Consider the following 15,898-nt stretch of genomic DNA (forward strand, 5'->3'; position numbering starts at 1 on the left):
CTTTGGGAGACTGAGGCGGGTTGATCACCTGAGGTCAGCAGTTCAAGATCAGCTTGGCCAACATGGTGAAACCCCATCTCTACTAAAAATACAAAAATTAGCTGGGCATGGTGGCAAACACCTTTAATCCCAGCTATTTGGCAGGCTGAGGCAGGAGAATTGCTTGAACCCAGGAGGCAGAGGTTGCAGTGAGCTAAGATTGCACCACTGCACTCCAATCTGGGCAACAGAGCGAGACTCTATCTCAAGAAATTAAAAAAAAAAATGCCAGGGGCAGTGACTCACACCTGTAATACCAGCACTTTGGGAGGCCAAGTTAGGCAGATCACAAGGTCAACAGATGGAGACTATCCTGGCCAACATGGTGAAACCCCCTATCTCTACTAAAAATACAAAAATTAGCTGAGCATGGTGGCACATGCCTGTAGTCCCAGCTACTGGGAGGCTGAGGCAGGAGAATTGCTTGAACCCAGGAGGGAGAGGTTGCAGTGAGCCGAGGTCGCGCCACTGCACTCCATCCTGGGTGGCAGAATGAAACTCCATCTCAAAAAAACAAAAACAAAAACAAAACAGAAAACCTAGCCTGTAATCCTAGCTGCTTGGGAGACTGAGGCACAAGAATCACTTGAAGGCAGAGGTTGCAATGAGCCAAGATCGTGCCACTACATTCCAGCCTGGGCGACAGAGCAAGACTCTGTCTCAAAGAAAAAAAAAAAAGAATGAGGTATAGGGTTGCTGGGTGTAGTGGCTCACACCTGTGATCCCAACACTTTGTGAGGTGAGGCAAGAAGATTGCTTGAGCCCAAAAGTTGAAGGACCAGTCTGGGGAACATAACAAGACCCTGTTACTACCCGAAAAGGTTTAAAAGTCTCAGGCATGGTGGTGCACGTCTGTAGTCACAGCCACTCAGGAGGCTGAGGCAGGAAGATAGCTTGAGCCTGAGAAGTTGAGGCTGCAGTGAGTTGCGATCACTCATGTTGGTCTGTAATCCTAGAGCTTTGGGAGTTTGAGGTGGTAGGATTGCTTGAGCTCAGGAATTCGAGAGCAGCCTGGGTGACATAGTGAAACCCTGTCTCTACCAAAAAAAAAAACAAAAAAAAAACTAATTAAAAAAATTAGTCAGTCATGGTGGCTTGTGCTTGTTGTCCCAGCTATTCAGGGGGCTGAGGTGGGAAGATTACTTGAGTCCAGGAATCTTAGGCCGCAGTGAGCTATAGTTGTGCCACTGCACTCTAGCCTGGGCAACAGAGCATGACCCTTTATTTTTATTTTTATTTTTATCTTGTTTGAGATAGAGTCTCGCTCTGTAGCCTAGGCTGGAGTGCAGTGGTGCAATCTCAGCTCACTGCAACCTTCGCCTCCCAGATTCAAACAATTCTCCTAGCTCAGCCTCCTGAGTAGCTGAGATTACAGGCATGCGCCACCTCGCCTGGCTAATTTTTGTATTTTTGGTAGAGACGGGGTTTCACCATGTTGGTTAGGCTTGTTTTGAATTCCTGACCTTGTGATCCGCCCTCTTCAGCGTCCTAAAGTGCTAGCATTACAGGCGTGAGCCACTGTGTCTGGTGCAAGACCCTTTCTAAAAGAAAAAAGAATCAGGTATGGCTCTGGATTTTATTTGGATTATACCTAAAATCAGCATATGTATTTCTTTCAGATAACAGATAGCACATTAATCCAACTTTCTATACACTGTCCTCGACTTCAAGTATTGGTGAGTTTGACTTTGAAAGTTTTCTGTGTTTATTGGGTTTAATCAAAAGCCAATAGTATAGTTCAAAAACCCATCTCTTAGTGTCTGGCTGCCATTTTAGGAAAGGATGCTTCCCCAAATTGCCAGCTTACAGAGGACCAAAGGAGTACCTGAGTGAAGTAGGAAACTGAGATAAGAACTGAAAAAGTTAAATGTCTTCTATATCAATACTTGATGACTGAAAACTGCCATGAAACCTATGAGTTCTCTCTTGCAGATAACATACTCCAGCCTGAATGATGTTTAAATTTATAGAGATCCAGGGGATGAGATGGCCCAAAATACAATTTGCTTCACCTTGAGATCAGATGTTACTGGTCTTAAGAATGGAACAAATCAAAGCTTTAACTAAGGGGAGTTCTGTTCCTATTTTCAGGAAGGCTGGGCATGAGGAAGGCATTCTGGATGACTTCTGTATCCAGGCTCATTTTTGGTGTTTGGTGGCACAGTGCTATCCAGAATTGGGTCAAGGTTTCTGTTTCCCTGAACCAGGGATTTAATAAATATTGATGAAGAGATGATGTGATGAGATGATCACACCTGACAGCTGTAAAAATCTTCAGCTAATTAATTGTTGGGGCATGTCCCTGAACCAGATATTCAGTTATTTAGTTCAAATTCCAGAAAATAGTACGAATGAAAAACTTGATTCCCATTTGTCTCTGTAGAGAAGAAAAGTGTTAATTTGAGGAAGGGGTAATTTTTAAGGCTGTCTTACTTTGTTTATGAACTAGTTCATAGTCATTACATGCATTTATTAAATGTATTTAGAGTCACACACCAAAATATCAATCACTGATTGCCAAAAGCATAACCCTACTATCTCCAGTTTTCTTAATTTCACCATGTGGATGTAGTGCTGGCTCCATATTCATCAAAATCAAACCAAAACGTCTCCTTTCCAGTTTTACACAAGCCTCTGGTAGAGGAATGCCAGAAGATATTTCAACATTCTTCCTTGCTCTGTTTGACTGCAGAGTCTGTCTCACTGTGAGCTGATCACAGATGATGGAATTCGTCACCTGGGGAATGGGGCCTGTGCCCATGACCAGCTGGAGGTGATTGAGCTGGACAACTGCCCACTAATCACAGATGCATCCCTGGAGCACTTGAAGAGCTGTCACAGCCTTGAGCGGATAGAACTGTATGACTGCCAGCAAATCACACGGGCTGGAATCAAGAGACTCAGGGTAAAAATGGCTACATAACTCTCCAGCTAGTCTAGTGTTCTCAGCATTTTCTTCTCTCTCTCTCTCTTTTTTTTTTTTTTCAAATTTAGATTTGTATGATTTTTATATTTACTTGAACATTTAACAAGGAAAAAAATAGAATGCAGACCTAAGGGCAGATAGTTATTTCCTGTGGTTCCAGAGATGGAAATTTAGTAGGAAAAGACCCACTGAAGGGAAGAAAAGTAGGTCTCCACCCAGCAGAGTCTCTCTGATAATGTCTAGGGCTTAATAACTTTCCCAGATTGAAAAAAGAAAGAAAGAAAAAAGCACATGCCACATTTTTGTTCTAAAGGAAAGAAAGGAATAACAGAGAAAGTGTTTGGTTAAATGGGATTTAAGAATTTAATTTGTATTTGTGTTTCACATTAAACTCTTTTCCTGGGGTTCATATTTTTTAAGACAACAAGTAAAGTAGGCAGATTTTTACCTTTTCTGTCTTTAAGAGATGGGGTCTCACTCTGTTGCTCAGGCAGGAGTACAGTGGCACCTTCTTAGCACACTGCAGCCTTGAACTCCTCAGCTCAAATGATCCTCCTGCCTCAGCCTCCCCAGTAGCTAGGACTACAGACACACCACTACACCTAGTTAATTTTTTGAAAACCTTGGTTTTTTTTCTTGTTTTAAGACAAGGTCTCCTCTGTTACCCAGGCTGGAGTACAGTGGCTCGATCTTGGCTCACTGCAACCTCTGCCTCCCAGGCTCAAGGCATCCTGCCACCTCAGCCTCCCAGTAGCTGAAACTATAGGCATGTGCCATCACGCCAGCCTGATTTTTTATATTTTTGGTAGAGAGAGCATTTTACCATGTTGCCCAGGCTGGTTTCAAACTCCTGAGCTCAAGTGATCTGCTTTGGCCTTCCAAAGTGCTGGGATTAGAGGTAGGAGCCACCATGCCTAGCCTTAAAAAAACTATTTTGTATTGTGAGGTTTGGACTACAAAAAAAAAAAAAAAAAAAAAAAACTATTTTATAGAGACAAGGTCTTGCTATGTTGCGTAGGCTGCTCTCAAACTTCTGGCGGCCTCAAGCGATCCTCCCACCTCAGCCTCCCAAAGTGCTCAGATTAGAGGTGTGAGTCACTGTGCCATGCCCAGATTTTTACCTTTTCTTTTGACCCTATCCACCATGAGTCTCACTCTGTCGCCCAGGCTGGAGTGCAGTGGCATGATCTCAGCTCACTGCAACCTCTACCTCCTGGATTCAAGCGATGCTCCTGCCTCAACCTCCCGAGTAGCTGGGATTACAGGTGCCCACCACCACACCTGGCTAAGTTGGTTGTTTTTAGTAGAGATAGGGTTTCACCATATTGGCCTGGCTGGTCTTGAACAACTAACCTCAAGTGATCCACCGCCTCGGCCTCCCAAAGTGCTAGGATTACAAACATGAGCCACTGCTCCCTACCAGAAAAAGAAATTTTAAAAAGCTGGAAGAATCTGTATGTTGGGATTGTTCTGCTCAACAGACATTTATTGGAATATCTGCTTTACACCTGCTGTAGGAAAGACAGTGTGCTTATTTAGGCCCTTAATACCAACTTCTAGGCCAGGCACCGTGGCTCAGGCCTGTTATCCCAGCACTTTGGGAGGCTGAGGTGGGAGGATCACCTGAGGTCAGGAGTGCGAGACCAGCCTGGCTAACATGGTGAAACCCCATCTCTACTAAAAATACAAAAATTAGCTGGGAGTGGTGGTGAGCGCCTGTAATCCCAGCTGCTTAGGAGGCTGAAGCAGGAGAATCGCTTGAACCAGGAGGCGGAGATTGCAGTGAGCCAAGATCATGCCATTGCACTCCAGCCTGGGCAACAAAAGTGAAACTCCATCTCCAAAAAAATACCAACCTCTGGCCAGGTGCGGTGACTCACCCTTGTAACCCTAGCACTTTGGGAGGCCAAGGCAGGCAGATCATGAGGTCAAGAGATGGAGACCATCCTGGCCAACATGGTGAAACCCTGTCTCTACTAAAAACAGAAAAATTAGCCAGGCGTGGTGGTGCATGCCTGTAGTCCCAGCTACTTGGGAGGCTGAGGCAGGAGAATCATTTGAACCTGGGAGGGAGAAGTTGCAGTGAGCCGAGATCGTGCCACTGCACTCCAGCCTGGGTGACAGAGTGAGACTCTGTCTCAAAAACAAAAACCAGGCCGGGCGCGGTGGCTCAAGCCTGTAATCCCAGCACTTTGGGAGGCTGAGGCGGGTGGATCATGAGGTCAAGAGATCGAGACCATCCTGGTCAACATGATTAAACCCCGTCTCTACTAATACAAAAAAATTAGCTGGGCATGGTAGCGCGTGCCTGTAATCCCAGCTACTCAGGAGGCTGAGGCAGGAGAATTGCCTGAACCCAGGAGGCGGAGGTTGCTGTGAGCCGAGATCGCGCCATTGCACTCCACCCTGGGTAACAAGAGCGAAACCCCATCTCAAAAACAACAACAACAAAAAAACAAAACAAAAAAAACAAAAAAAACAAAAAACAAACAAAAAAAACAAAAACCAAAACAAAAAACACCTCTGAAAAATCCATGTTGGCCATATGGCCTTGAGCAAATAAGAGTACCAGACCTTACCTTGAGTTCCAGTTGGTCTAAGTTCCTCTTCCCCTCTTCACACATAGAGGACTGTGAGCCTAATTGCACTGGGGGAGGCCTTGCAACCATATTTTTTCTACACCAAAGAGAATAAGAGCCACAGGTCAACTAGAGCGTCTTATGTGGCCTGCTTATATTAGGGTTCCTAGACTGCCTGGCTGTCAGGAATCTCTTCTGTCTCTCAACCCTCAGGAGAGGGATCTGTTATCTGTTTTTGAAGTCTAATATGCTATTGCTTCTGGGCTCTCAAGCAGTCCACCCACCTCGGCCTCCCAAAATGCTGGGACAATAGGTGTGAGTATTTATGTACATATTTGTCCAAAATGACTTGGAAAAAAATTATTTTAAACTATAACATAGCTAGCCAGGCATGGTGGCTCGTGCCTGTAATCTCAGCAGTTGGGAGGCTAAGATGAGTGGATCAGTTGAGGTCAGGAGTTTGAGACCAGCCTGGCCAGCATGGTGAAACCCCCTTTCTACTAAAAATACAAAAATTAGCCTGGTAGAGTGTACCGTAGTCCCAGCTACTTGGAGACTGAGGCAGGTCACTTGAGCCCAGGAGGCAGAGGTTTCAGTGAGCCGAGATTGCAGCACTGCACTCCAGCCTGGGCAATAGAATGAGACTTTGTCTCAAAAAAAAAAAAAAACAAAACCACAACCAAAAACTCAAGTAGCTTCTTTTAGCTATGAGAATACAACTGGAAATCCTTTTTTGGAGAATATAAGAAATTAGTATGATGTCTTTCCTCAGTTGCATTATTACACAAACAGATACCAAAGCTATATGAGTTGTTCTGGTCATTTAGAATAACCTAGGATGGAACAAAGTAGAACCCAGGCCTTCTAACATCTTGACCCATGCTTAGCCTTTGCCCTGCTTTCATGTTCATTGAGCCCCTCGGTAGTTTTTTTTTGAAAAGCAACATTGCTCTTTCTGTTTAAGCCCTCTCTCTTAAATGTTTAATGTTTCTTGTCTTTTTTCAGACCCATTTACCCAATATTAAAGTCCATGCCTACTTCGCACCTGTCACTCCACCCCCATCAGTAGGGGGCAGCAGACAGCGCTTCTGCAGATGCTGCATCATCCTATGACAATGGAGGTGGTCAACTTTGGTGAACTGAGTATTTAATGACACTTCTAGAGCTACGGTGGAGTCTCTCCAGTGGAAGCGACCCCAGTGTTCTGGGCAAGGGTTACAAAGTGAGGGGGCGGGCAGTGTCCAGATCCCCAGAGCCACACATACATACACATACACACACTCACCCCTATCCACTCTAGCTCTGTGACCATGGGACTGAAGTTTGTGATGGCTTTATCAAGTAAATTGGTAAAACTTAACCATTCCTGTTGAGGTGCCCAGAAGAAAATCATAGGCCAAGATAGAGGGAGGGGCATTCCAGCAAACCCAGTGTTACTGCTACTGTGGTTTTTAAATTTTTGTCTAGGGGTTTCTTTGGGGATTTTGGAACATCTGCGTCTGCATCTGCAGTCCTCCAGGGTCAAGAAAAGCATGGAAAGACAATATTTGATGTACCCAGGGACCAGAAAGAAAATTTATTTGCATCTTAGTAATGGTAGACATTCATTGTGACTACAGAGCTTCTGTGCTTCCTTGTTTCCATGCCAACATGCTGAGCATGCTCACAAAGAAGGCTCGTCCATTCCTCCTGTGTTTTAGTATTTGGCCCAGAGGTTTCCTAAATGGTTGCATTGAAATCACTGTGGTCCAAATGTAATTCTTACACACTCAAATTATCACTGTAGCACACTTGTGCACGTGTCTTCCGTTCTCTGTTGCTCCCTCCCGCATTCTTGCTCAGTCTGTCACCTGTTCAGTCTGCTTACTCACTCAATTGTTACTCTTTTGCTGTTGTCGTGTTTACAGTTTGCATTTTGAATGATTAGTTGGGATTACCAAACATTTTTTAAACAGATATCAATAAATATTTTTTTAATTCTAAATTTTACCATTAGGGGACCCTGCCTGAATCTTTGCCAATCTGGAAGGAAACTATCACAAAAGCAAGAAAAGTTATGAGAAGAAATTGACTATTTTGATGAAAACAGATGCTGCCTTTTGGTTTCTATTATATCTTCTGATATATGATAATTTGCATGATATTGCCCAATATTCCACCCTACACATTTTTCCTTCTGTCAGACTCCAACTTAATAAGGAAAGAGAGAGATGTATTATTAGGAAAGAGTGGAATGATAAATCACAAAACCAAGCCTGAAAGTCCCCACCACCGAAGTTGACATTGATGATCAGTTACTAGATATTTACTGAAATCTAGGAGTGATCAGTGGCATCTCTGACCTGTGTCTGTGAGGTGGTTTTGTTTTAGCAGGAATGCTACCAGAGGAGCTGTGTATTCTAGCCAGTCTGTTTCTCTCTTTTTCCCCATTTTAGCCTTTCAGGGATACAAGAATGGCACTATAACAGCTGGTCAACTGTATGTCAGTATTAATGGATTCATATGTTGGCACCCCAAAGGGCCAGAACCTTCCTAGAACCTGTCAGTCATCTCTCTTTTCTGCTCCAGTCTTTTTTTTTTTTTGAGACAGGGTCTCTCTGTTGCCTAGACTGGAGTGCAGTGGCTTGATCTTGGCTCACCGCGACCTCCACCTCCCAGGCTCAAGTGATTCTCCTGCCTCACCCTCCCAAGTAGCTGGGATTAGAGGCACGCAGCACTATTACCTGGCTAATTTTTGTATTTTTAGTAGAGATGAGGTTTCACCATTTTGGCCAGGCTGGTCTTGAACTCCTGATCTCAAATGATCCACCTGCCTCAGCCTTCCAAAGTGCTGGCATTACAGGCGTGAGCCACAGCACCTGGTCCTGCTCCAGACTTCTGAATGAAGTATGAATGTAGCCAGGTGAACCATTGAGGCAGCAGAAAGAGAACATTGAGAGGAAGTAGGAGGTTTAGTGTCTGCTCAGCCTGGGCACTAGAACTAAGGGGGGAATTTAATGTCTAGGACTTAACAGTCAAAGAAGAAGTAACCTCTCTCTCCCCAAAAAGTCAGAGGATGAAGGAAGTAAAATGAGTTTTTAAAGCATAAGAAGTAAATTCCTAAACCCCAAGGTCAGAAACCTGAGTGTGATTTTTAATAGGGTGATTTTGGCGGGTCCTTTAAGACTTTTTTTTTTTTTTAGACGGAGTTTCGCTCTTGTTACCCAGGCTGGAGTGCAATGGCGCGATCTCGGCTCACCGCAACCTCCGCCTCCTGGGTTCAAGCAATTCTCCTACCTCAGCCTCCCGAGTAGCTGGGACTACAGGCTGCGCCACCACGCCCAGCTAATTTCTGTATTTTTAGTAGAGACGGGGTTTCACCATGTTGACCAGGATGGTCTCGATCTCTTGACCTCGTGATCCGCCCACCTCGGCCTCCCAAAGTGCTGGGATTATAGGCATGAGCCACCGCGCCCAGCCCTTTAAGACATTAATGTGCAGTCCATCATAATCTTAGATCATCTTCTGTGTGATCCAGACTATTAAAAGGCTTATTTTATTTATTTATTTATTTTTATTTTTTTAGAGATAGGCTCTTGCTACCTTGCCCAGCCTGGACTCAAAACTCCTGGGCTCAAACCTTCCTCCCACCTCAGCCTCCCAAGTAGCTAGGACTACAGGCGTGTGCTATTGTACCCAGCTTAAGAGGCTTGTTTTAATGCTGCAGTTGCTGATTCTACCAGCATACATAAGAATAAAGTCTGATTTATTTCTCTATTGATTTAGAAGGCAGTCGGATGAAAGGGTCTTAGAAGTCTATACTACCCATCAGTATTTAGCATATTAAATTTATTTTAAATCCTGTTTTATTGTGCCCCTTTAAAAGTGCAAATTACTTGTTTTATTCATTCCTCTCTCCCCTTTATCTTTTTCAGATTACCTTATAAGGAATATAACATGAAACTCAGTTTCCTGGCTGTACCCCTCCACACATACAAATACATACGTGCATGCACACACACTTCCAGATGTGGTTGATAATATTCAGATCCCCAGGTTATTCATTCAAACAAAACTAAAGGAGAAAACTATTCAGGGGCCATCTGCTTTAAAGTTTAAGATTTTTTTTGTTGTTTTTTTAGTGCCTGTACAAATTGACCAAAAAACCCAGATTGATTAATGAATGTGGATTTGAATTGCCTACATTGAGGCTATTAAGGTACTTCTTTACTTAAAATAAGTTTGAAAGACCCTATTCATCAGGTCATGAAGATCTTGGAAATGGTGTTGCTCTACTCAAAGGGTATACCCACAGGCAGGTCCATGGGGACTTGCCCTGGTGATCCCTGCCATTAAGGCAAATTCCAGCCTGTCTGGGCCAAGAATAGTCAAGTAAGAGAGAACGAAGACTCAGGGGTGTGCAGCACTGGCTTGTATTTTGTCAGGCAGAAGTCTTACTCCTTTCTCAAGAAAACTTCAGGCTCATCAAGCTTGGAAGGAAATACATTTTTTATGCTGATTTGCAGCCTATGCCAGCTGATGAATATGCTAGGACTTTGAGAATACAGAGCATGGTAAGTTTTGGTCAGGTGGAAAGGAGCCTGACATCTGAACATAATGCTTCCTCTCTCAACATCTGGGATACTTGTGAAAATTAAGTAAGGATTAATGTAGGAAAAATTCTCTACAGGAAAAGCTAATTGGTCTGTCTGTCTAACTTCATGGCCACTCCAAAACATGCGTTTTATAATGAAAAAAAAAAAAACAGTGAACAGAGAGAAGAGATTTGGGGGTAAGTTAGAAGGTACCCTCAAAGCTACTGCCCTAAACCTACAGGTGGGCAAGGAGGAATTACGGTAGTGTCTCTGGAGAAAGTTCTTGAACATCCAGATCATCTCTTTTCTAAGCAGTTTTCCCTTATTTCATCCCTTACATTTTCCAGCATCATTTGCTACATAAGTGTCTTTTCATCCTCCATCAGCTCCATTGAGCTGACTCCAGCTTATTTTTGCACTGATTTCCAACATTTCCTTCCCACACCCATCCTTTCCCTCTATTTAAAGCCTCCATCTCACCCTCAGTAATGCTGCTGATGTACTCTCAGATGTCTCCAGTCTAACTTCTCTTTGAATTCCTCTCCTACTGCAGGTGCTTTCTTGGGCAGCCTTAAGTTCAATACCTGTCAGGTGGCTCAGGCCATTTTTCATTAGGTGGTCTTTGGTGTTTGCATACTGAATTTGAATTGAGTTGAAAAGCAAACTGTTGGATATGACATTTCCCAGGGAAACCTGGTAAATTTATGATGCTTTATTTTGGACTTTCTAGACTATTTGAGTTATTCAGTATAGCCATAATGCTTCAGTAGCCACAGTCTTTTATTTCACGTAATTGCCTTGTAAAATGCATTGTTATGGCTGGGTGTGGTAGCTCACACCTGTATCCCAGCACTTTGGGAGGCTGAGGCAGGTGGATCCTAAGGTCAGGAGTTCGAGACCATCCTGGCCAAGATAGTGAAAACCCCGTCTCTACCAAAAATACAAAAATTAGCCAGGCGTGGTGGTAGACACCTGTAATCTCAGCTATTCGGAAGGCTGAGGTAGGAGAATCACTTGAACCTGAGAGGCGGAGGTTGCAGTGAGCCAAGATCGTGCCACTGTACTCCAGCCTGGGCAACAGAGTGAGACTCCCATCTCAAAAAAAAAAAAATGCGTTTTTACTAGTTTGATAGCTCACTAATGCCAAGGGGGACTAAATATATGATGAAACTTGTCTTGGTTTGAAGTTGTTAGAAAGTGTGAGAGTGAGGCTGGGCGCTGTGGCTCACGCCTGTCATCCCAACACTTTGGGAAGCCAAGGCTGGTGGATCACGAGGTCAGGAGTTCAAGACTAGTCTGACCAATATGGTGAAACTCTGTCTCTACTAAAAATACAAAAATTAACCGGGTGTGGTGGCACACACCTGTAGTCCCAGCTCCTCAGGAGGTTTAAGGCAGGAGAATCTCTTGAACCCGTGAGGCCGAGGTTGCAGTGAGCCAAGATCGCACCATTGCACTCCAGCCTGGGCGATAGAGCCAGACTTCATCTCAAAAAAAAGTGCACGTGTGTGACTGGAAAGAAGACAGTAAGCATCCTTCCTGCCTGTGTAGTCAGCATGTCCTAAATTGATCATGTTATTGGGAGAAGAGCGCTCATGGGTCATGGTTGACCCTTGGCCATTTTATGTTTATTGTGTTGAAAGTCGCAGACTGTTCATGCCAGTTGCTATCAGTGAGAGGAGGGGTTTAAAGGAAATTGCTCTGTTCTGCCTTTTTCCTCCTTATGTATATGATTTAAGGGTAGCCTTTTATCCTGGTTGTATCCCCAGCTGATAGACTCTCAGTCGTATGTTTGAGCTTTAAACATTTTACAAAAAGATTGCCTATCTGCCCACCAATTCTAGGATCTTTAGTCACCTCAAACCCAGGCACTGTGAATTAGCCAAGTCCTGTTTGAGAAGAAATGTAGGATGTTTGGTTGGAGTTCTTGAGACAGAACCTCTCTCCCCATTAATGATATTAGACCAAAGAATTCTAAAACAGTAGAAGGATAGGGGGGAAAATGGAGTCCCAGGCTTTCCTTGCCTTTATTTCTATCGTAATTTTTGTTTTTTTTTTTAGATGGAGTCTTGCTGTCACCCAGGCTAGAGTGCCATGGCACAAACTTGGCTCACTGCAACCTCAGCCTCCTGAGTTCAGGTGATTCTTCTTCTTCAGCCTCCCAAGAAACTGGGATTACAGGTGCCCACTGCCAGCCCAGCTAATTTTTGCATTTTTAGGAGAGACAGGGTTTTGCCATGTTGGTCAGGCTGGTCTCAAACTTCTGACCTCAAGTGTTCCACTTCCCTCAGCCTCCCAAATTGCTGGGATTACAGGCTTGAGCCACCGTGGCTGGCCAATTTCTATCATAAATTTTAAATGTAAGATTGGAAGATGCAGAGAGCTGTATAAAACCATGTCAGTAGGGTATGATTAACCCAGGTAGTTTAGGAATAAAATTGGGCTGTATCTGTCGGGTGTGGTAGCTCATGCCTGTAATCCTAGCACTTTGGGAGGCCAAGGCAGGCAGATCATGAGGTCAGGAGATTGAGACCACCCTGGCTAACATGGTGAAACCCTATCTCTACTAAAAATACAAAAATTAGCCAGGTGTGATGGCATGTGCCTGTAGTCCCAGCTACTCGGTAGGCTGAGGCAGGAGAATCACTTGAACCTGGAAGGTGGAGGTTGCAGTGAGCTGAGTTTGAGCCACTGCACTCCAGCCTGGGCCAGAGAGCTAGACTCCACTCCCAAAAAAGAAAAAATTGGGGCTGTATCCAAGTGCCCTAACTTGACATTTTGATTCTCCAGCAGAGAGCATAGGTTACCAACCTTGCCTTCTCATTTGGGATAAACACGCGCGCACGCACGTGTGTGTGTGTGTGTGTGTGTGTGTCCGAGTTTTGCACTAATTGCCCAGGCTGGAATGCAGTGGCATGATCTGGGCTCACCTTAACCTCTGTCTTCCGGGTTCAAGCGATTCTCCTGCCTCAGCCTCCCCAGTAGCTGGGATTACAGGTGCACACCATTACCACCTGGCTAATTTTTGTATTTTTAGTAGAGATGGGGTTTCACCATATTGGTCAGGCTGGTTGTTTCGAACTCCCGACCTCAGGTGGTCTGCCCGCCTCAGCTTTCCAAAGTGCTGGGATTACAGGTGTGAGCCACCACACCCAGCCCAGGATAAACTTTAAGTACCATATGAGGCAAGTGAGTTTCTTGCGTGAAGGACTTCTGCAGCTTCCCCCATCAAGTCACATCTACCTGTTGTACACACTATTTTTATTCTTAGACACATCAATTCAGTGTCTCTGAAGCCTTTGATCTTTAGTCAGTACATAACCCCTCAGGTGAAGCTGAGTCGATCTTTGGAGCCCAAGAGAGTTAATTTTCGGGAGAAAAAGAATTAGGGCAAGTTCCCCTGTGGGATGTTAAGAGAAAGTCCATATGCACTTCTTCCACCTCTGCCTTGTGTTTTTTAATAAGTGCTTGTGAGGTTCAGTTTGCGGATGTTGAGTCTCAGTGCTTCCTTAGCCAGAGTGGTTTATTGCCCTTTTATGAAGAAGAACCATGAGCAAGTAAAGTCCTATCAATAGTCTTTTCTGTTTTGTGTTTTATAGTCTTATTTTGAAGAGTCAGCATGGGAAAATGATAGATGAGGTTCAAATAAAGGAGAGAATTAGCTCTATAATTGGGGTACTTTGCCTCAGGTACAGCATCTATCCTGAATACATAGTGACGACTGCCTCACACACGGGTACATTTACTTTCCTCTTTGTCTGATGAACTCCACCCCTTTTTACTGGCAAAGAGGGCTCCTACTGTCTACACACTGAACTGGTTATACAGATGGGTTTCGGCACCACCGGAAGAACCACAAGTGCATCCAGCTGCATCTGGGTGTGGTTTTGGTACTAGGACAAGAGAGATGAGCAGTAAATGACAATCCCTACTCTAGGAAGAAATGGGAAAAGAGAGGTGTCCAGACACATTTACCTTTTCTCTTCTGCCCTGTCCCAAGAACCAAGGATCATCTTTGAAGTGTGATGTCTTTTTTGTTAAATTGGAAGAAAACTGCTTCACTAAGTTTCTTTTGTCATTATCTCATTAATTCAGATCTGTACCACATTGCTGCCCCCCACACGTACATGTTTCTTACCTTAGCCTAAACCACCTCAGCCTTCTCAGCTCTTGAAGTCATTATTCTACTTTCCTCCCCTCCGCCGCCCCCGTTTTTATGGCACTAGAGAATGAAAACCTAAGGTCTTAGAAAATCTTAACTTGAAAAAGTCTCTAACTGGCATGGTTTGACTAATTACTTTTTTCCCCCTATGGACAGATAATTTTCTTTCCTAGTGCTATATAATAGATTTTTAATAAGTGAAACCTTTGCTGCTGCTTTCTCGGGTTTACATTACTTTTTTCCTTCCCTTAAGAATAATTTCTTATCTGTGCTTCTCTGATGACTGTTAATTTCTAATAGCGCAGGAAGGGATGAACTTGTGATTTCTTCTCACTCCCCTCCCCACTGCACTTCCAAATTACAGACTAACTTATAACTCCTAGAGCCTGTTGGCACCTATACAAGATCCATGAGACTGTGCTCCTCAGAAGCTACCCCTGTCCTTTCTCGCCATGCTGTGGCTCTTGGAGCCCCGAGTGTCTGTCACTACCCACTTCAAAGGGTGACTGTAAGAGGAGAGAGGCCTTCTTAATTTTGCATTTCTTAATTTTGTTTGTTTTTCTCCATTCCTGCTTTATGACTTGGCCTTCAGATGCTTCCTACCCTGGCCTCTTCCTTTTTTCTCCCAGGAATTGTTTCCAGGTAACCTGCTGTGTGCACTTCTCAGCTGCTCTGCTCACCTTTGCCCACCTTCCAGTGACCCTGAGAGCACAGATCCAAATAATGTGGCCTGTGCAGAGCTCAGAGAACTGTGAGGACTACCCATGCCTGTCAGACTCTGTTCAGGGACAGAGATGGATGGGTAAACGGTGCTGTTGGAGACATTTTTATCTTCAAACCAGGCTCTGTTTCATCCCTGCACCCCACACCCCCATCCACTCCCCTGAGGGGGTAAAATGCAGAGGTGGTTGGCCGCAGGGTCTAATCCCCTTCTTCCCCAGCTGTGGGGCCTACCCTGGAGTGCTGCAATGTGTGGGAGCTGCTCCTTGTTTCTCCACCAGGCCTGTTCCAAATGCTTAGCCAATCTCTGGAGCTGAGAGTTGCCTATGGGGTAACTTATCATCAGGTTCCATTAGCTCTCCAAGTGACTGTTGTTTCCACCCAGTACTTTTGGCGCTTGAGGATGGGGAGGGGTGTTATTTAAAATAAATAAAATCCGAGGTGGCAGTAGAGGATTCCTTTTGCTTTAAAAATCTTTGGACTAAAAAAAAAATAAAAATAAAAAAATAAGTTTTTATATATATATAAATATATAAAGTAAATTGTTATGTAACTATTATTGTTTCCTGTATGTTCTAATTTTGTTTTATGATGTAATTAAAGAAAATAAGCTGTGAAGACTTTTCATTTTGCTGTGGAAATAGCCTGACTTGGAGCAGTGATTTTTAACTTCCTTGAAGCCTAGAACTACAAAGCCTCCTGAGGCTGAATGGACTTCTTTTTGGCATCCTTACATTTTTAAATACTCCTTAATAGCCTTTATTTAATACTCATTTATTGACTCATTTAATAGCATCTAATACTTTTTAACAGCCATTATTTAATACCCTGAGCTTCACTTGTCCTTAAGAAACAAAGACATACTGTAAATAAGTTGCCTTAATTTGATTGATAAAAT

The 15,898-nt window shown here is 43.9% G+C and overlaps 1 protein-coding gene across 4 annotated transcripts in view; it reads left to right on the forward strand.

Moving 5' to 3' along the window:
• FBXL20 (F-box and leucine rich repeat protein 20) overlaps positions 1-15,627 on the forward strand; it is a 110,918-nt gene extending 95,291 nt beyond the window's left edge. For 2 of the 4 annotated variants that reach the window (XM_012451937.2, XM_012451938.2), the window contains exons 13-15: positions 1,659-1,715; positions 2,732-2,944; positions 6,550-15,627. In XM_012451937.2, coding sequence (XP_012307360.1) covers positions 1,659-1,715; positions 2,732-2,944; positions 6,550-6,657 — 378 coding nt within the window. In that variant the 3' untranslated portion in view covers positions 6,658-15,627. The remainder of the gene's footprint in view (positions 1-1,658; positions 1,716-2,731; positions 2,945-6,549) is intronic. The other 2 variants (XR_010339815.1, XR_010339816.1) reach the window with 2 other exon arrangements.
• The last annotated feature ends 271 nt before the right edge of the window (positions 15,628-15,898 follow it).

This window comes from Aotus nancymaae, unplaced genomic scaffold (genome assembly GCF_030222135.1).
Source record: "Aotus nancymaae isolate 86718 unplaced genomic scaffold, 86718_ANA_hifiasm-v0.15.2.pri h1tg000089l, whole genome shotgun sequence".
Classification (NCBI taxonomy): Eukaryota; Metazoa; Chordata; class Mammalia; order Primates; family Aotidae; genus Aotus; species Aotus nancymaae.